Here is a 21,288-nt window from a genome sequence, read left to right as displayed (position 1 = left end):
CTACTGTGTGGCGTAATTTGAATTGTAAGTACTATTGTGTTCACGCCCTTCCCCCACAAGACCATGCCCATTTCCAATACTCACACCTTATTCCAAATGTGTGTAGGGGGGAGGCGCCAGCCCCTTACTTTGCCAGGGGCGCTAGAACCCCTAGATACACCCCTGGTTGTGTTATACTCTACTATACCAGCTGTGCTGTATAGTAACTTTGTATAGGTGGCATACTGCACACTGCTGTGTGCTGCGCAATACTCTGCAGGGCCGCAACTAGAGGGGGGACGGGGACCTAAGGGACCTTCTCCTGGATCCTAGATCCTGCCTGCTACTGTTGGCGTCAGTGGGATGAGGTGCTGTGACTGGTGGCAGCCTGCTTCTTTATCATTAATGCAGTGTGTGATAACTGGTAAGTATATGTTTAGTTTAATTGCCATTCCAAGCCGGGGCTCACCCTAGAGCATCTTACATCCCCCACCCTTAGGGCATAGTGTAGTGTACTGTAGTGTAGTGTAATATAGTGGAGTGGAGTGTACTGTAGTGAAGTGTAGTGTAATATATTGTAGTGTAGTTTAATATAGTGTAGTGTACTGTAGTGAAGTGAAGTGTAATATAGTGTAGTGTAGTGTAATAGATTGTAGTGTAGTGTACTGTAGTGAAGTGTAGTGTAATATAGTGTAGTGCAGTGTCTGTGTAGGCACTTACGTGATGTTTATGTTCTTCCTGCTGCCGGCTCCTGTACAGAACGGACTCCTCTATACACTTCACAGACAGTGAGGGGGCGAGCCGCTGGAGCGCAGCAGCACAGGGGCGATATACTGTCCAGCGCTGCTGCTGACTATACACAGCGATCAGCAGCAGAGGCTCCAACTGGTCAGAGCTTGGAACTGCTGCGGGCGCCAGGCACAGGGGAGCGGGAGGGCGGCCATCAGCGGGAGGGATATGCGGCCACACGGGGTGTATCTAGAAGGTGCACCCACAGGGCAAGTGCGCAGTCGGCAATGCAACTTCTGCACACACCTAGTTACGGCCCTGGTCCTGCTCCATTCACATGCTTTTATACAGTGAATGGCCATCCGCACTCTAGCTATATACATCCACCTATCAGCATGTCTATCTGAAGGCTGGGAGGCAGGTAGAGAATGCTGCCTTGCCACCCTGATTGTGTGACCACCACCTGCCACTGCTCAGAGGACCCTAGAATTGTAGGGCTCGGGCAGCTGCCAAGTGTGCCTGTACATTAAGATGGCCCTTTGCTGGTAACAGAGTAATAGGGTTTTTAGTTCAGTTTCCCCCAAGGAGAGACTTAGGAGGACATTTACTAATCAGTAATAAGATCAGAGAAGTGAGCCAGTGGAGAAGTTGCCCATGGCAACCAATCAGCACTGAAGTAACATCTATAATTTGTATACTATAAAATTATACAGAACTGCTGATTGATTGATTGATTGATTGATGGGGCAACTTCTTCACTGGCTCACTTCTCCGTTCTTATCACTGCTTAGTAAATGTCCCCCTTAGGGGTCTATTTACTAAGCCATGGATGGACATAAAGTTGACGGAGATAAAGTACCAGCCAATCGGCTCCTAACTGCCATGTCACAGGCTGGGTTTGAAAAATGACAATTAGGAGCTGATTGGCTAGTACTTTATCTCCGTCCAAGTCTTAGTAAATAGACCCCTAAGTAACCAGGTGGTACAAATCGTGTATTAAATTCTTTGTACTGCCTGGATTCTACAGTAATGGCCTAATTCAGCATGGATCACTAGTCAGAGAAATCGCAAATCGATTATCGAACAACTGTGCATGAGTAGCTTTCGCATTGTGCATGCACGAGGGGCAATAGCTGTTTGACTGGCAGGAAGCTGGCATTTCTGGGCGGAAACCTGCCATTATCTGGGTTTCTCTGAAAAAAAATGCAGGAATTCCCAGGCATTTTGGAGAGGGTCTTGCTATGGGACCCACAAAGGTCTAGTTATGCCCCTAGGCACTACTATGGCTCATAAAGTAAACTAGGGCACTATTATGGGGCATACAATTGAAGTTAAAATGGAAGCTGCTTAGTCAAATTAGTAATGACTCTCAGGTTCTAAAAAGGAGAGGTTATTCCAAACTAGAACAATACAAGTACTCTCTAGAAGCAATGGGACAGGGGACCCTTTAAAATGTTGCTATGGGCTCCCTAAAATTATGGCTACTCCCTTGCACAAAAGGTAAGTATAATGAATTCCTACTAAACAGAGCTATATATTGCATTGATGTGATGTCATATCATATATAGGGAAAAGTTTATGGACATTTACATGAATAGACCCCTAAATGCAATCTTTTTTTTCTGATATCTAGTCAGCAGTATTGCCTCACAGCACTAAGATCATGGGTTTGATTCCCACTATGGCTCTAACTGTGTGGAGTTTGTATATTCTCCCCGTACTTGCGTGGGTTTCTTCCTGGAACTCTGGTTTTGTCCCACAATCCAAAAACATGCTGGTATGTTAACTGGCTCCCAAAAAACAAATGAACCCTAGAGTGTGTGTATGTACAGTACTTGGGCAGACTCAGTGTCGGACTGGGGCATGAAGGGCCCACCGGGGAAATGCAGTGGTAGGGGCCATTCTTAGAGGCTTGGCTAACCATTAGTGCATGGTCTGGGCCCCTTGATAAATAATATATATAGTAAATACTGCTAGTGCATGTATGATAATGTACCAGATTTATAACAGCATTGCCCTGTAGAAAATACACCATAGTCCTGTGCAGTATAATGGAACATATTCACGCCGGCTCTCCTGTCTTCTGATTACTTCCTCCCACTCCTATCTCCAAGATTTTTCACGTGCTGCTCCCTTCCTCTGGAATTCTTTACCTCTCCCCCTCAGACTCTCCACCTCTCTAAGACCCATTTCTTTACCAAACCCAGCCAAATCTCATCCTAACCCTCTGTTCCACGCTCTCTATGTACCCCATCTGTGTCACCCCTGTCTGTCTACCCCTCCCCTTAGAATGTAAGCTCTCACGAGTAGGGCCCTCTTCCCTCATGTGCTTATACTTTTCTTACTTTAATAATCCTCAACTGCCCAAATCACGCAGTTTTTTGGCCACATGGAACTTATCTCTGTCATTTACTGGTGTAGTTATGCTTAGTTACCCTGTACTTGTCCTAAATTGTCTTCAACTGTAAGTCACTGTTTTCCTGTTTTGATTATGTGCATATGTACTTTGTAATTGGGCGCTGCGGAACCCTTGTGGCGCCATATAAATAAAGGATAATAATAATAATAATAATAAGTAATAATTGAGAGGGTGAGCCCCCAGGCAGTGGGGCCCACTGGTGGTTTCCCCTGTACCCCTATGGGCCATTCCGAGCCTGGGCAGTCTAGATGGGCCAGGTGGTTCTTACAGTATCTGCAGTCAAATTAGATGTATTTATTGTGGCAGGGACAGATTAGTTTCACATGGAGTTAATGTGGGATATCAGGATTTCCCAGAGTTAGCAGAGCAGCAGTAGCAGGACTAAAGGTGTTGCTTCAATCAGTTGCCAGACAGAAGCTGGCTAATTAATAAATTAAACTGCACCTGTAATCTGCTTTTAAGCAGAGGCGTCAGAAGGCGGGTGTGGGGGGTGCGGCCCGCAACCAAGGTGTCACCCTTGGAAGGGGTGACACCAAAGTGCCGGCTCTTCTGCAGTGACAGGAGCCGAGTGCTGCAGTGTGATAATCCTCTGCAGCACTTGGCTCCTGTCACAGAAAAGGAGTCGGTACTGCACGCTGCCTAGTCTCCGGGGGCAGCCAGCATTTCCGAGGAAGCTGGACACGCACCCCCCGGAGTGAAGAAGAGACGACCCACAAGGCCACGCCCCTTTAAATTAGGGCACACCCCTTTTGAGGAGGCCGCAGCTTCAGCGGGGTGAGTGTGTGTGTGTGTGTGTGTGTGTGTGTGTGTGTGTGTGTGTGTGGAAATAAACCTGTGCAGCTATAATCCTGTACTGCTGTTGAAAACTTGCTGTATTGAGAACTGCCTGCTAACCTGACCTGCAAACCTTGTGCATGAAGCTGTAACTGGCCTCTGCTGGGAATAAAGTGTGTTGGAGTTTTATCCGGTTTATGTGATACTTGTCACATTATGGGCCTAATTCAGACCTGATCGCTCGATAGGGGTTTTTATGCAGTCCTGTGTTCGCATAGTCGCCACCCATAGGGGAGTGTATTTTTTCTTTGCAAGTGTGCGAACGCATGTGTAGCAGAGCTGTACAAACAGATTTTATGCAGTCTCTGAGTAGCCCAGGACTTACTCAGCCGCTGCGATCACTTCAGCCTGTCTGGGACCGGAATTGACGTCAGGAACCCTTCCTGCAAATGCTTGGACACACCTGCGTTTTTCCAAACACTCCCAGAAAATGGTCAGTTGACACCCACAAACACCCTCATCCTGTCAATCTCCTTGCGAACGCCCATGCGAATGGATTCTTCGCACAAACCCATCGCTGAGCGGTGATCCGCTTTGTACCCGTGCAACATGCCTGCACATTGTGGTGCATACGCATGCGCAGTTTAGACCTGATCGCCCGCTGTACGAAAATGCAGCCTAGTGGTCAGGTCTGAATTAGGCCCCACATTTCTATGTTTGTAGCTAGAAATCATACCTTCCAGCTGTTCTCAGTTCTGTGGGACACTCCTGATTTTGGATGACTGCTTCACTATCAGCAGTCTGCATGTTCATCCCTAGTTGTACATAATGAGATGCTGCTGCAGGCCTGGCGCTAACTGCTCAGCAAAGGGATACAGTACAGGGAGGTGCAAGGAAGGAGAGGCACTCTTCCTGCTCAGTATCCCTGTGTAGAGTAAATGTCCCTGCAGCTGCGCATGTCCAGAGGCGTTGGAACAGGGGAGGGGGGGCAAGGGGGCAGCTCCCCCCCCCAAACATGAGAGGCACCGACCAGAGGCGACCTTACCTAGAGACATTCTAGGCAAATCATCAATGCCTTGGGGTATCACCAGCCAAAGACCAGTCCGCCTCCCCCACACACACTGCCAGCAGGAAAAGTGTAGTGTGTGGCCGGTACGGGAACGGAGAACGTGGAGCCGGGGGTGAGGAAGACAGCTCAGCAGCAGCCATGGTGATCAGCATGCAGGGATGTGGGGGTGTGGTTTGGGCAAAGCGTGAGCCGATGAGGTTGACTTTTGACATTGTGCAGTGGCAGGCAACCGTGGCGGATCTAGCAGCGGTGCAGCCGGTGCATTGCACCGAGGCCCGCTGCTATCAAGGGGCACACAGCCACCGGTATTATAAAGAGTCAGATTGACTCATTATACACCGCCTGACACTGTGCTGCAGGCCGTAATGAGAAGAGGAGCAGAGATGCTGCAATGATACAAGGAGGAGGAAGAAGGACTCGGAGAGCCCCAACCACTTAATGTAGGATCATCACCTGGCCCTTTACGTCTCTGCCCCCACCAGCATTGCAGCTGTATCTCTCTCTCTCTCTTGTTGGCCGCACTGACTGATGGGAGGAGGGACAGACCGGAGCTCCGGGGCTGGCTGTACTGTATATCTATGTCTGTCTAGCTATCTATCTATCTCTACTGTATATCTGTGTCTGTCTATTTATCTATCTATTTATCTATCTCTACAGTATATCTATGTCTGTTTTAGAGATGAGCGGGTTCGGTTCTCCGAGATCCGAACCCCCCCGAACTTCACCTATTTTACACGGTTCCGAGGCAGCCTCGGATCTTTCCGCCTTGCTCGGTTAACCCAAACGCGGCCGAACGTCATCATCCCGCTGTCGGATTCTTGCGAGATTCGTATTCTATATAAAGAGCCGCACGTCGCCGCCATTTTCACTCGTGCATTGAAGATTGAACGTAGAGGATGTGGCTACGTTCTCTCCCTGAAAAGCTCCATATCTGTGCTCAGTGTGCTGCAAATATCTGTGCTCAGTGTGCTACAAATATCTACGTTCTCTGCCTTAAAAGCTCCATATCTGTGCTCAGTGTGCTGTAAATATCTGTGCTCAGTGTGCTGCATTTTGGTGACCAACAGTATAGTTGTACAGTACAGTAGGCCATTGCTGTATCTTGCAGCTCTGTGTCACTGCAAGTATCCATTCCATATCTGTGCTGCATTTTTGTGAGCAGTATATATAGTAGTACAGTGCAGCATTTTGGTGACCAACAGTATATAGTTGTACAGTAGGCCATTGCTGTATCTTGCAGCTCTGTGTCACTGCAAGTATCCATTCCATATCTGTGCTGAATTTTTGTGAGCAGTATATATAGTAGTACAGTGCAGCAATTTGGTGACCAACAGTATATAGTTGTACAGTACAGTAGGCCATTGCTGTATCTTGCAGCTCTGTGTCAAATATACTTTCCATATCTGTGCTGCATTGTTGTTGTGAGCAGTATATAGTAGGACAGTGCAGCATTTTGGTGACCAACAGTATATAGTTGTACAGTACAGTAGTCCATTTCTGTATCTTGCAGCTCTGTCAAGTATACTATCCATATCTGTGCTGCATTGTTGTTGTGAGTAGTATATAGTAAGACAGTGCAGCATTGTGGTGACCACCAGTATACATATACAGTACTACAGTACAGTAGTCCATTGCTGTATCTTGCAGCTCTGTGTCAAATATACTATCCATATCTGTGCTGCATTGTTGTTGTGAGCAGTATATAGTAAGACAGTGCAGCATTGTGGTGACCACCAGTATACATATACAGTAGTATAGTACAGTAGTCCATTGCTGTATCTTGCAGCTCTGTGTCAAGTATACTATCCATATCTGTGCTGCATTGTTGTTGTGAGCAGTATATAGTAGGACAGTGCAGCATTTTGGTGACCAGCAGTATACAGTTGTATAGTACAGCAGTCCATTGCTGTATCTTGCTGCTGTGTGTCAAGTTTACTATCCATATCTTGCTGCATTGTTGTTGTGAGCAGTATATAGTAAGACAGTGCAGCATTGTGGTGACCACCAGTATACATATATAGTAGTACAGTACAGTAGTCCATTGCTGTATCTTGCAGCTCTGTGTCAAGTATACTATCCATATCTGTGCTGCATTGTTGTTGTGAGCAGTATATAGTAGGACAGTGCAGCATTTTGGTGACCAGCAGTATACAGTTGTATAGTACAGCAGTCCATTGCTGTATCTTGCTGCTGTGTGTCAAGTTTACTATCCATATCTTGCTGCATTGTTGTTGTGAGCAGTATATAGTAAGACAGTGCAGCATTGTGGTGACCACCAGTATACATATATAGTAGTACAGTACAGTAGTCCATTGCTGTATCTTGCAGCTCTGTGTCAAATATACTATCCATATCTGTGCTGCATTGTTGTTGTGAGCAGTATATAGTAAGACAGTGCAGCATTGTGGTGACCACCAGTATACACATACAGTAGTATAGTACAGTAGTTCATTGCTGTATCTTGCAGCTCTATGTCAAGTATACTATCCATACCTGTGCTGCATTGTTGTTGTGAGCAGTACATAGTAGGACAGTGCAGCATTTTGGTGACCAACAGTATACAGTTGTACAGTACAGCAGTCCATTGCGGTATCTTGCAGCTCTGTGTCAAGTATACTATCCATATCTGTGCTGCATTGTTGTTGTGAGCAGTATATAGTAGGACAGTGCAGCATTTTGGTGACCAACAGTATACAGTTATACAGTACAGCAGTCCATTGCTGTATCTTGCAGCTCTGAGTCAAGTATACTATCCATATCTGTGCTGCATTATTGTTGTGAGCAGTATATAGTAGGACAGTGCAGCATTTTGGTGACCAACAGTATACAGTTGTACAGTACAGTAGTCCATTGCTGTATCTTGCAGCTCTGTGTCAAGTATACTATCCATATCTGTGCTGCATTGTTGTTGTGAGCAGTATATAGTAAAACAGTACAGCATTGTGGTGACCACCAGTATACATATACAGTAGTACAGTACAGTAGGCCATTGCTGTATCTTGCAGCTCTGTATCACTTCAAGCATCCATATCTGTGCTGCATTGTTGCGAGCAGTATATAGTAGGACAGTGCAGCATTTTGGTGACCAGCAGTAGTAGTACAGACAGTACAGTAGGCCATTGCTATTGATAAATTACTGGCATATAATTCCACACATTATAAAATGGAGAACAAAAATGTGGAGGGTAAAATAGGGAAAGATCAAGATCAACTTCCACCTCGTGCTGAAGCTGCTGCCACTAGTCATGGCCGAGACGATGAAATGCCATCAACGTCGTCTGCCAAGGCCGATGCCCAATGTCATAGTAGAGAGCCTGTAAAATCCAAAAAACTAAAGTTCAGTAAAATGACCCAGAAATCAAAATTAAAAGCATCTGAGGAGGAGCGTAAACTTGCCAATATGCCATTTACGACACGGAGTGGCAAGGAACGGCTGAGGCCCTGGCCTATGTTCATGGCTAGTGGTTCAGCTTCACCTGAGGATGGAAGCACTCATCCTCCCGCTAGAAAAATGAAAAGACTTAAGCTGGCAAAAGCACAGCAAAGAACTGTGCGTTCTTCTAAATCACAAATCCCCAAGGAGAGTCCAATTGTGTCGGTTGCGATGCCTGACCTTCCCAACACTGGATGGGAAGAGGTGGCGCCTTCCACCATTTGCATGCCCCCTGCAAGTACTACTTCCAGTAAGCAATTAACTGTCCAACAGTCATTTGCGAGGAAGATGAAATATCACAGCAGTCATCCTGTTGCAAAGCGGATAACTCAGGCCTTGGCAGCTGTGTTGGTGTTAGACGTGCGTCCGGTATCCGGCGTTAGTTCACAGGGAATTAGAGAATTTCTTGAGGTAGTGTGTCCCCGGTACCAAATACCATCTAGGTTCCACTTCTCCAGGCAGGCGATACCGAGAATGTACACAGACGTCAGAAAAAGACTCACCAGTGTCCTAAAAAATGCAGTTGTACCCAATGTCCAATTAACCACGGACATGTGGACAAGTGGAGCAGGGCAGACTCAGGACTATATGACTGTGACAGCCCACTGGGTAGATGTATTGCCTCCCACAGCAAGAACAGCAGCGGCGGCACCAGTAGCAGCATCTCGCAAATGCCAACTCGTTCCTAGGCAGGCTACGCTTTGTATCACCGTTTTCCATAAGAGGCACACAGCTGACAACCTCTTACAGAAACTGAGGAACATCATCGCAGAATGGCTTACCCCAATTGGACTCTCCTGGGGTTTTGTGACATCGGACAATGCCACCAATATTGTGCATGCATTACATGTAGGCAAATTCCAGCACGTCCCATGTTTTGCACATACATTGAATTTGGTGGTGCAGAATTTTTAAAAAAGCGACAGGGGCGTGCAAGAGATGCTGTCGGTGTCCTGAAGAATTGTGGGCCACTTTCGGCATTCAGCCACCGCGTGCCGAAGACTGGAGCACCAGAAAACACTCCTGAACCTGCCCCGCCATCATCTGAAGCAAGAGGTGGTAACGAGGTGGAATTCAACCCTCTATATGCTTCAGAGGATAGAGGAGCAGCAAAAGGCCATTAAAGCCTATACATCTGTCTACGATATAGGCAAAGGAGGGGGAATGCACCTAACTCAAGCGCAGTGAATGATTTCAACGTTGCGCAAGGTTCTGCAACCCTTTGAACTTGCCACACGTGAAGTCAGTTCATACACTGCCAGCCTGAGTCAGGTCATTCCCCTCATCAGGCTTTTGCAGAAGCAGCTGGAGAGATTGAAGGAGGAGCTAAAATGGAGCGATTCCGCTAGGCATGTGGGACTTGTGGATGGAGCCCTTAATTCGCTTAACCAGGATTCACGGGTGGTCAATCTGTTGAAATCAGAGCACTACATTTTGACCACCATGCTCGATCCTAGGTTTAAAGCCTACGTTGTATCTCTCTTTCCGGCAGACACAAGTCTGCAGATGTTCAAAGACCTGCTGGTGAGACACTTGTCAACTCAAGCGGAACGTGACCCGTCAACAGCTCCTCCTTCACATTCTCCCGCAACTGGGGCTGCGAGGAAAAGGCTAAGAATTCCGAGCCCACCCGCTGGCGGTGATGCAGGGCAGTCTGGAGTGAGTGCTGACATCTGGTCCGGACTGAAGGACCTGCCAACGATTACTGACATGTCGTCTACTGTCACTGCATATGATTCTGTCACCATTGAAAGAATGGTGGAGGATTATATGAGTGACAGCATCCAAGTAGGCACCTCAGACAGTCCGTACGTATACTGGCAGGAAAAAGAGGCAATTTGGAGGCCATTGCACAAACTGGCTTTATTTTACCTAAGTTGCCCTCTCCAGTGTGTACTCCGAAAGTGTGTTTAGTGCAGCCGGTCTCCTTGTCAGCGATCGGCGTACGAGGTTACTTCCACAAAATGTGGAGAAGATGATGTTCATCAAAATTAATTATAATCAATTCCTTCGTGGAGACATTCACCATCAATTGCCTCCAGAAAGTACACAGGGACCTGAGATGGTGGATTCCAGTGGGGACGAATTAATACTCTGTGAGGAGGGGGATGTACACAGTGAAAGGGGTGAGGAATTGGAGGATGATGATGAGGTGGACATCTTGCCTCTGTAGAGCCAGTTTGAGCAAGGAGAGATTGATTGCTTCTTTTTTTGGTGGGGGCACAAACCAACCAGTCATTTTAGCCACAGTCGTGTGGCAGACCCTGTGGCTGAAATGATGGGTTTGTTAAAGTGTGCATGTCCTGTTTATACAACATAAGGGTGGGTGGGAGGGCCCAAGGACAATTCCATCTTGCACCTCTTTTTTTAATTTATCTTTGCATCATGTGCTGTTTGGGGCCAATTTTTTTAAGTGCCATCCTGTCTGACACTGCAGTGCCACTCCTAGATGGGCCAGGTGTTTGTGCCGCCCATTTAGGTCGCTTAGCTTAGTCATCCAGCGACCTTGGTGGAAATTTTAGGACTAAAAATAATATTGTGAGGTGTGAGGTGTTCAGAATAGACTGGAAATGAGTGGAAATTATTGTTATTGAAGTTAATAATACTATGGGATCAAAATTCCCCCCAAATTCTATGATTTAAGCTGTTTTTGAGGGGTTTTTAATTAAAAAAACACCCGAATCCAAAACACACCCGAATCCGACAAAAAATTTTCAGGGAGGTTTTGCCAAAATGCGTCCGAATCCAAAACACGGCCGCGGAACCGAATCCAAAACCAAAACACAAAACCCGAAAAATTTCCGGTGCACATCTCTAGTCTGTTTATCTATGCCAATTCCCACCAGCTGCCGAGCGATTTGCATTAGTTGCTATCTGTTCCAACTAGCAAGCACTTTTTTTTAAAGGGTTCTTTTATATAACTATTACTGCTATATTTATTTATTTTGTATTGTATTCATTGTTTATGTCTGCAGATCACCATGTGTAGTTTCTATTAGAATAGACCCTTTGGGAGGAGTAGATATGGAAGCAACAAGGTGGGAGGAAGCGATTCACAGGCCCCCGTGTGTATGTCACCATGCCCCCCAGGCCCCTGTATGTGTCACTATATCCCTTTCAGGCCCCTGTGTATGTCACCATGCCCCCCTGGACCCAGTATGTTTTTCACTATGTCCCCCAATAAAGGGAGAGCTCGGCAGCCATTTGAGTTCAGTGGCCGAACAGGGTGGGATACAGGACCAATCTGGCGGGGGACCTCCGTGCACATAGAGATGGGATCCAGCACCAGTACACAGACAAGAGCTTTGCCAATGGTGAGCAGAGGTAAGCAGTCAGCACATCCATTCACACACATCCATCCCACTGGAGCTTCCCGCTCGCTCCACTCCCTCTCTCTCTCTTCCTGTCCACTCTCTCACCCTAACACTCTCTGTCCTCTTGCTCCTCTCTCTCCCTGACACTCTTTATCTCTTCATGACACTGTCTCTCTCGCTACATGACACTCTCCCTCTCACTCTCTTCCTGACACTGTTTCCCTCGCTCTCTTCCTCGCTCTGTCTCCCTCTCTCTGTCCCTGACACTCTCCCTCTCTGTCCTGACCGTGGTGCCGCCTCCATTTCATCCCCATAGTCCTGCCTCCTCCTCCCGGGAACTCCACCCCCAGGGGCGCCAAAGCCGCCAAAATGAGGCTCTAACTTGCCCCCCCCAACCTATAAATGTTCTGAAGCCCCTGCGCCTGTCACAGTCTACCACAGGCAGCGGCGCCGGCAGCATGAAGCCTCCTCTCCCCTTCCTTGTCACAGACTCACAGACACAGAGTGGTTAGTGCGGACCTAAAAGGGGGTGGGGCTACATGGAAAAAGGGGCGGAGATATGCTGGGCCAGGTTGCAGACTGCACTGCAACACAGGAAGATGAGCTGCCAGACTTCCTTATGTAAGTGGCTGCAAGAGTGAGTGAGTGAAAGTGTTTTTTTGTGGGTGTATGTGCGACTGTGTATGTGTGTAATGTATGTACAGTATGTGTGTTGTGTGTATGTACGTGTGTATGTGGTGTGTGTGTGTCTCTGTGTGTGACTGTGACGCATAATGTGTGTAAGCGTCACTGCTACAGGGGCGACTTGTATAACCGTCTCTGCTACAGGGGGCATAACGTGTAAGCGTCACTGCTACAGGGGGTGTTACATGTGCAAGCATCACTGGTACAGTGGACGTTACGTGTGCAAGCACCACTGGTACAGTGGGTGTTACGTGTGCAAGTGTCACTACTACAGGGGGCATTACGTGTACAAGTTTCACTACTACAGGGGGAGTTACGTGTGTAAGCCACACTACTACAGGGGGCGTTACGTGTGCAAGCATCACTACTACTGGGTGCTTTACTTGTGTAAGCGTCACTGGTACAGGGGGTGTTGCGTGTGTAAGCGTCACCACTACAGGGGGCGTAACGTGTGTAAGCGTCACTGGTACAGGGGGCGTTACGTGTGTAAGTGGCACTACTACAGGGAGCATTATGTGTATAAGTGTCACTGCTACAGGGGGGCGTTAGATGTGCTCTCCCTTTGTAAAGTATGAGAGGGCGCAAATTTATAGTTTGGAGTGGGGCGCCGAACACCCTAGCACCGGCCCTGTGCTGCTGTATGCAGTGGAGGCAGGTACTTTAATACCGCTTTCACATTTCAATCATGGGTTGCGGGAATTGTACATGGGTTCTTCCAGGCCACAAACCCCCTTTCAGACTGGCAATATGCCAGGTTGGGTTGCCATCGGGGGCGGGAGCTGAGGCTGCGCCGGCATCATCAATGACTGGTGCGGAGGTGGTGCTTGGAGATGAGATCATATCCACGCCACCTCCTCCATACTGTGAACAGGTTCCGGATCACAACGTCTCGGGTTACCTGTTCACACCACACTTGACTCGGCAATAACCCAGGAATAACCCTGCTTTACTCCTGGGTTGAAATACCGGGTCAGACGACCTGGGAATTCAGGACTTACCTCTGTTACACTGCACATTGACCCATGTCGACCCAGCAATTTACCAGGTTATTTGTGCGGTGTGAAAGGGGTATAAGTCTGTGTTAGTAGGAGGGGAGGTAGGTTGGGGATAGCCTAGCAGTACAAAAGAGATAAGCACACCCAGTGGGATTATGGTCATGTCACAGCCTAGGGCCTTATTCAGCTTGCATCGCTACGAGTTTCGGGCCAGTGCGCACGAGCAGGGCCCATTGATTGACAGGCAGAAGTGTTCGTGGGGTGCAGTAGAAGTATGGCGCCGAAAATTCGGTGGGTCCAGGCAGTTTTGGAGGTGGCCACGTGATGTCACATGTGGCTGCTGCAACAGGAAAGATGGCTGCGCTGCACCTGCCTACACAGCCAGGCTGCGCAGGCAGGGGGCTTTCCTTATTTTGCCAGGACTGCAATGTAATCGCATCACTGGCAGCCCCCAGCATGCAAGTGCTAGCAGTTGCAGTTTTGCTACATTACCAAAACTGTAACTGAAGCTGAATAAGGTCCTAAGGGGTCTATTTACTAAGCCTCGGATGGAGATAAAGTCAACGGAGATAAAGTACCATTTGACACTGTAGACCACTCTCTTCTCATACAGATACTACAATCCCTAGGTCTTAAAGACACAGCCCTTTCTTGGTTCCTATCGTACCTATCTAATCGCTCCTTCAGTGTTCACTTCTCTGAATCTACCTCCTCTTCGCTACCTCTTTCAGTTGGAGTACCGCAAGGCTCTGTCTTGGGTCCTCTGCTTTTCTCTATCTATACCTCATCTCTTGGTAAACTAATCAGCTCTTTTGGTTTTCAGTATCATCTGTACGCAGATGATACTCAAATCTACCTATCCTCCCCTGACTTGTCCCTATCTGTACTGGACCGTGTCACTGAATGCCTTTCTGCCATCTCATCCTGGATGACATCTCGCCACCTCAAACTTAATATTTCAAAGACAGAGTTAATTATATTTCCACCGGCCAATAGTAGGTACCAACCTGATATTTCTATCACTGTTGAAAACTCGACTATCTACCCTACCCCACAAGCTCGCTGCCTAGGTGTCATCCTTGACTCTGATCTGTCCTTTGTTCCCCACATTCAATCTGTCTCAAGATCATGTTACATGCATCTAAAAAACATATCCAAAATATGACCATACCTTACACAAGACACTGTTAAAACTCTAATCCACGCTCTCATTATCTCCCGCATTGATTACTGCAATAGTCTCCTAACTGGTCTTCCCAAAACGAGACTCTCACCACTACAATCCATTCTGAATGCAGCGGCGAGGCTTATCTTCCTCGCTAGACGTTCATCGTCTGCAGATCCACTCTGTCAGTCCCTCCATTGGTTACCTGTACTCTACCGCATTCAATATAAAATACTTTTACTCACACACAAGGCCATTAACCAAACTACACCAACGTACATCACTTCGCTTATCACAAAATATCTCCCAACCCGACCTCTTCGCTCTTCACAAGATCTGCGTCTCTCATCCACACTCATTACTCGCTCCCACTCACGACTGCAGGACTTTCATCGGGCTGCACCCACTCTGTGGAATGCCCTACCACGCACAATAAGACTCTCCTCTAGTCTCCAAACCTTCAAGCGTTCCCTCAAAACTCACCTCTTTAGGCAAGCGTATCAAATTCCTGAACCGCCCACATAACTTTCATAAACCTTCCTATCAAATTACATCCACTCTGTACAGTCCACACATATCCTCACATGTCTGTTCATTCTATGCAATAGATAGCACCTTTCTTTGTGTACATATGCCTATTTCCCTATAGATTGTAAGCTTGCGAGCAGGGCCTTCCTACCTCTATGACTGTTATCACCCAGTTTGTTATTGTTATTTCAAATTGTAAAGCGCAACGGAATTTGCTGCGCTATATAAGAAACTGTTAATAAATAAATAAATAAATAAATACGTACCAGACAATCGGCTCCTAACTGCCATGTCACAGACTGTGTTTGAAAAATGACAGTTAGGAGCCGATTGGCTGCTACTTTATCTCCATCCTCTTTACCTCCATCCAAGGCTTAGTAAATAGATCCCTAAGTAAGCTACTGCTACAGCCCAATGTCCCTGTTTGAACTTTCATAGTGTCAATGGTATGCAGAAATGTCAATAACAGATATATGTAAATGATAATATCGCTTTATGGTATAAAAATGCACTGAAATAATTTACCTGTACTTTGGATGAATTATTCCATATATAATTGGATTATATATTGCAGAGGCTTTAGCTATAACTGCAGGAACAGTCTTCGTATATGGTGTTAAAGATTTTCCGTTGCTAAAATGGAAAGAAAATAGGTGAACATCTCAAAATGTTATGAATTCTGCTGTGTTATTTAAAATTCACAAGAATGTCATGAAAACCTGCAGGAAAGTATACTCAATAGAAGTGGCTCCAATCTTAAAACTTTACAGAACCAGAGGTGAGACCAAGGAAATATACTGAGACCATTGCAGTGTGGTCGCAGGCAGTGGGACTAGGATGCTCCAATATATATATATATATATATATATATATATACAGGTTGAGTATCCCTTATCCAAAATGCTTGGGACCAGAAGTATTTTGGATATCGGATTTTTCCGTCTTTTGGAATAATTGCATACCATAATGAGATATCATGGTGATGGGACCCAAGTCTAAGCACAGAATGCATTTATGTTTCATATACATCCTATTCACACAGCCTGAAGGTGATTTTAGTCAATATTTTTAATAACTTTTTGCATTAAACAAAGTGTGTGTGTGTACATACATACAATTCATTTATGTTTCATATACACCTTATACACACAGCCTGAAGGTCATTTAATACAATATGTTTAATAACTTTGTGTATTAAACAAAGTTTGTGTACATTGAGCCATCAAAAAACAAAGGTTTCACTATCACAGTCTCACTCAAAAATGTCCGTATTTCGGAATATTCCGTATTTCGGAATATTTGGATATTGGATACTCAACCTGTATATATATATATATATATATATATATGTATATATATATATGTACAGTGGCACATAGAGGTGGGTTGTTAAAGGGGCCCGGGTCTAAGCCCCCCTTCCCTTTCATGCCTGATAGCCTGCTGCAGCCTCTCTTCCCAAGATTGGTCAGGGAGGCTGCTGTCGCTATGCGCAGCACTCTCTTATGAATTGTGATTGCACTAAACAAGCCCACTGGATCTGCCCCTGAATGAGTGGCTTTAAACAGTAGTTTAGTCATGCATTGCCACATATCTGTGATTAGACCACACACCCCAACATTTCCTGGGCCCGCCAAAGCTCTCTACAGCCCTGTACATATACTGTAGGGAACTTTCTTGAACTTAATTTTGACATTTTTTCTTAGTTTTTAATGATGTACTTGATTTATTATTAATCTGGATCAAAAAACAACTGCACACAAGGTAACTCTCCAACCTTAGGCTTCAATGAGGCTAGAATTGTTGTTTTCCCAAAGTCTGGTAAAGACCATAGATATGTCCAATCTTACCAGCCTATCTCCCTCCTAAATCAGGACTTGAATTGTTCATCAAGTTAATCGCCTCCTGACTACAATTAGTATTGCAACGTATCCTACATCCTGCTCAAAATGGGTTAGTGAAAACTAGAACTTCAGTGCATAATGTCCGTACGTTGATAGCAGCAATATACAGCTCTCATAATTCAGCTAGCCAACATGTTCTTGTAGTTAACTGTGATGCTGACAAGGCATTTGACAGGGTTTCCTGGTCTCATCTACTTCTGGTTTTACATACTCAACAATTCGGTGTGGACTTAATTAGGGTGTTTCACTTGCTCTGCGCAAATCCTCAAGCAGACCTTACGATTAATGGTTTGAACATATCCTCTTTTGAATTGTATAGGGAACATGACAGGGCTGCCAACTTTCTCCCTTACTTTTTAATCTGGCCCTTGATCAATTAATTTGTACTTGCATGCAATTTGTTTCATGGAAGGGGATAGATGTGGGACCATACGCTGTAAAAGTCTCTGCTTTTGCAGACGATCTGCTATTGTACTTTAATGAACTCATAACAGCTTTCCCCTCTTTATTGAATACTTTAGAGAATTTCAATTTAGTGTCAGGCTTTTTGCTTAATTTTGATAAAACGGAGGAATTGGCTCTGGGCTCAATGGTGAGACATGGATGGGGTACCACGTTCCCATTTAAATGGGCATGTGACCATATCATATATTTGGGTCTCCGTTTTTCATCTAATCCTTCTGAATTATATTCTTTAAATTTCACTCATTATATTAATCAGATGTTGGATGACTTTACGCGACTGCAACACCTGCCAATTTCTTATTTAGGCAGATGTCATTTGTATAAGATGGCCTTATTCCCTCGCTTATTGTACCCAATCCAAATGCTTCCATTTCTATTGACTTTACGGGATGTTCACACTATTAATATGGCTCTTATAAAGTTTATATGGGCTAATAAATGCCCTTGTATTGCGCTATTTAAATTAAAAAAATTGACTTTGCTAGCATGAATAAATTTACCTTGCCTGGAAGACTATGCTTTGGCGGCCAATTATAGATACGCCTTAGATTGGATTGGGGGCGGGGATAACTATGTCAATCGGGCACTGGAACAGGCTCTATTACCACATTGTGATATGTTAACTGTTTTACATTTTCCTGATTCCTCCACATTATCTTCCATACGTCTGAATCCATTACTTTATAACCCTTATAGGGCATGGACTCAGGTAAGGAAATGAATGGGACTTGTCTCAACACACTCATTGTTTTAACCTCTCTTGTCAAATCCTGCTTTCCAAAGTGGGGAGGCAGGTATGGTAGCTAAAAGTTGATACCTCCACGTACTTTGGTTGTTATTTCAGTTTCTGAATAGTGACTGTTCTGCAGTGCTTACCTTATTACAACTTAAACAGAGGTTTCCAACCCTACATTTCCCTCTATTAGCCTACTTCCAAGTGCGCAGTTTCGCTGTACGTATTATTTCACATTTATGACCTCTTGATCTTACTTTCCCCTTGGATAATCAGATGAGACAGCATCTTCATTCCCCTTACTCTACGTCTTTAATATATGCCCATATCAGACGAAAGCTAGATCTGTCTAAGCTTACTAATGGTTTAGCTAAATGGAAGGATACTCTTCCTGGGACTGATCGACTGACTGTGGTCCGCTGTTGTATTATGCTGAACAAATGTTTGGTTTCTTTATCGTATGTTGAGATGCATTTGAAAATTTTACATAGAGCATACTATACCCCCCGACTCAGGCTTCTTATGGGTGTATCTGATAATTCACTTTGTTTTAAATGTACCTCCTCAGATGCAGACATTATACACTGTCTTTGGTCTTGCTCCTTAGTTCAATCATTTTGGACAGCTGTGCAAGTTTTTTGTAAATGTGGATTTAGGTATCCCATTTACAATCACATTAGTGTGGGCCTTTTGGAATCATTTTAATATGCAAACTCCTTTAATGTTTAAGGGAATTAAATTCTTACTAGCCTGTATAGCCGCGGTTGCAAAAAAAAACTATTTTGACCCAATGGATCAATAGGGATCCTATATCTCGCTCCTTTATGTTTCCCAGGTTATTTTACCTTTATCAAATGGATTGGGTTGATTGTTCTTTACATGTGGAATCCTGCTCCTCTAAATTCTTTTCTATATGGCTACCTTATATTGTCAACCTCCCTAATTCTACTAAAGACTAATACACAAAGTAGTCAGTTTAACTACTGTACATGGTATAATAAAACTCTTACTAATGGGTCCCCACCTTTCTAAGTTATTTCCTGTATTTCATTACACTGTTCTTTTGCACTGATAGAAGTGGTTTATCTATGTAATTGTCATTTTTTTATCCTGTAATTTACTATCTTTGATTTCTGTAATTGCAGTGGTCTTTGTTGCTATCCGTGTTTTCTTTTGTTTCTATCCTGTACTGTGCGTGCAATGTATTAATAAATACATAAAAAAAACAACTGCACAATATTAAAGATTTTAACTGCTCAAGTATCTGCTCACTGTTGGAGATTTACTTGTTCCATTTGATGCAATAGAAGTCATTGTTCAAAGACAATTATTTTGTGACTATTAAAAAAAATTGTTGTCAGAACGTTTTTACAATTATTTATGTAATTCTAAAATGTATCAGAAAGTGAAAATATAAATATTTATATTAAAAAAATTGACAAATATGACAAGATATAATGGGCTTTTAGTTTGTAAAAATGTGCGAGTTTTGTGCTAACCAAAAGCATAACCAGCACCATGCACCATGCTGTAGTCCTCCTGTAAAATAAATATTGCAATAAACACGGTACACGCACTCTGTACAAAGTGCAACTTTAATAAAGCATACATGCACAGTCACACACATACACACACACACACAAACAAACAAGACACATACTTATCTCTGCCCTCTTGGTCCTCTTCATCAGTAGATATCCACAAAACCTTAAAAAAAATACTCACCTATTTCCTGTGTAGATCAGTCCTCTTCATTCCAAGTAGGCATCCAAGAGGTTGTAAAAAAACCCAAAAAAAAACGATACATGCACACCACACGGACATGTAGAAGTGGATGTATTTGAATGGGATTGAGAGACAGCTCAACCTCTTACAGACAATCAGGGGGCATCTTTTAAAGTGGAGCCCTCTGATTGGCTGGCAGGTGTTTTAATGACAGAATTCACCCGGGTCCCGCTAAGTCGCGTAGTGGATGTTGTCACACATCCACTTCCACAAGTTTGTGTGGTACGCGTATATTTTTTAAAATATTTTTAACCAATTGGATGCCTACTTGGAATAAAGAGGACCGATCTACCCATATGTTTTTTTTCCTCCATGTTTTTGGAATGAGGACGAGTCCAAGAGCCCGTGCTGGTTGTTAAAATACAGGGGGACCATAGTACATTTTTCTCCTGTTTTTTTTTTAACCAGGATTGGCTCATACTCGTACACACTTGTACTTGTATACAGTCCTACAATGTAATAGCCTCAAACTTAAAAACTTGCATACTATTACATTGGGTGAGTTTTGCAACAAAATCGCACCTTTTAATGTTGAAACGCCTATTTTGTGTAACCTACTCTAGGCACGACCTGTTCCACGCAAGGTACTTCTACATAGTGTGCCCAAGATAGCTGTCTCGTTTGGTACCTTTCATGGGTGGAATATATAACCCATAGAATTAATTACCCAATGTGACTGTACCAACCCTGCATCATGCTTACTGGGCTCTCTAGGCACTTTTTTTTTTTTTTACTTTGTGCTTTTCTACTTGCTGTAATACAAAATCCTTTGTAAAATGTTTTTTTTTATGTATGTAAAGCAACTTTGAGTCCTGCTGGAGAAAAGGGCTATATGATGATTATGATGATGATGATGATGATGATGATGATGATAATAATAATAAGTATACATACTGTATGGAAGGAAATAAACAACTCCTTAGTTATAACTCTGAGAAATTTATTTTTAACCAGTTGAGTTAATACACTATACTAAATATTTAGTCAGTAGCTTAAATGTATGTTGCAGTCAACATTGTTACTTGTATGTGAATATATTTTATTAGCCAAAACATTTTCACAGATCTCTGCACATTTTGAGACAGGTCATCATATTGGGCATATCTATTTAACTGCTGTTTATAAAATAATGTTTAAGTATTTATTTCTTCGGAGAGCGAAATGACTGCATAGGAATGGAGAGAGTTAAACATCCTGTGAGGGGTGGACCTAGCTGTGAGGAAAGTACAGCCCATGGAAAAAGGGGAGGGTTAATACATATAGGGAATGCTAGGCCAGCTCGGTCTCTCTTGCTGCTGAATTGCCTTCCCGCCCT

The 21,288-nt window shown here is 44.4% G+C and overlaps 1 protein-coding gene across 1 annotated transcript in view; it reads right to left on the bottom strand.

The window, feature by feature from the left end:
- The window catches only part of LOC135049749 (melanopsin-B-like), a 171,295-nt gene that overhangs the window by 124,506 nt on the left and 25,501 nt on the right, over positions 1–21,288 (bottom strand). Inside the window, exon 7 of the mRNA XM_063955664.1 lies at positions 15,615–15,722. Coding sequence (XP_063811734.1) covers positions 15,615–15,722 — 108 coding nt within the window. The remainder of the gene's footprint in view (positions 1–15,614; positions 15,723–21,288) is intronic.

The sequence above is a fragment of the Pseudophryne corroboree genome, chromosome 1 (assembly GCF_028390025.1).
Source record: "Pseudophryne corroboree isolate aPseCor3 chromosome 1, aPseCor3.hap2, whole genome shotgun sequence".
Taxonomy (NCBI): domain Eukaryota; kingdom Metazoa; phylum Chordata; class Amphibia; order Anura; family Myobatrachidae; genus Pseudophryne; species Pseudophryne corroboree.
Note: the sequence above shows the minus strand (reverse complement) of the source record. Positions and strands in the feature narration are given on the sequence as shown.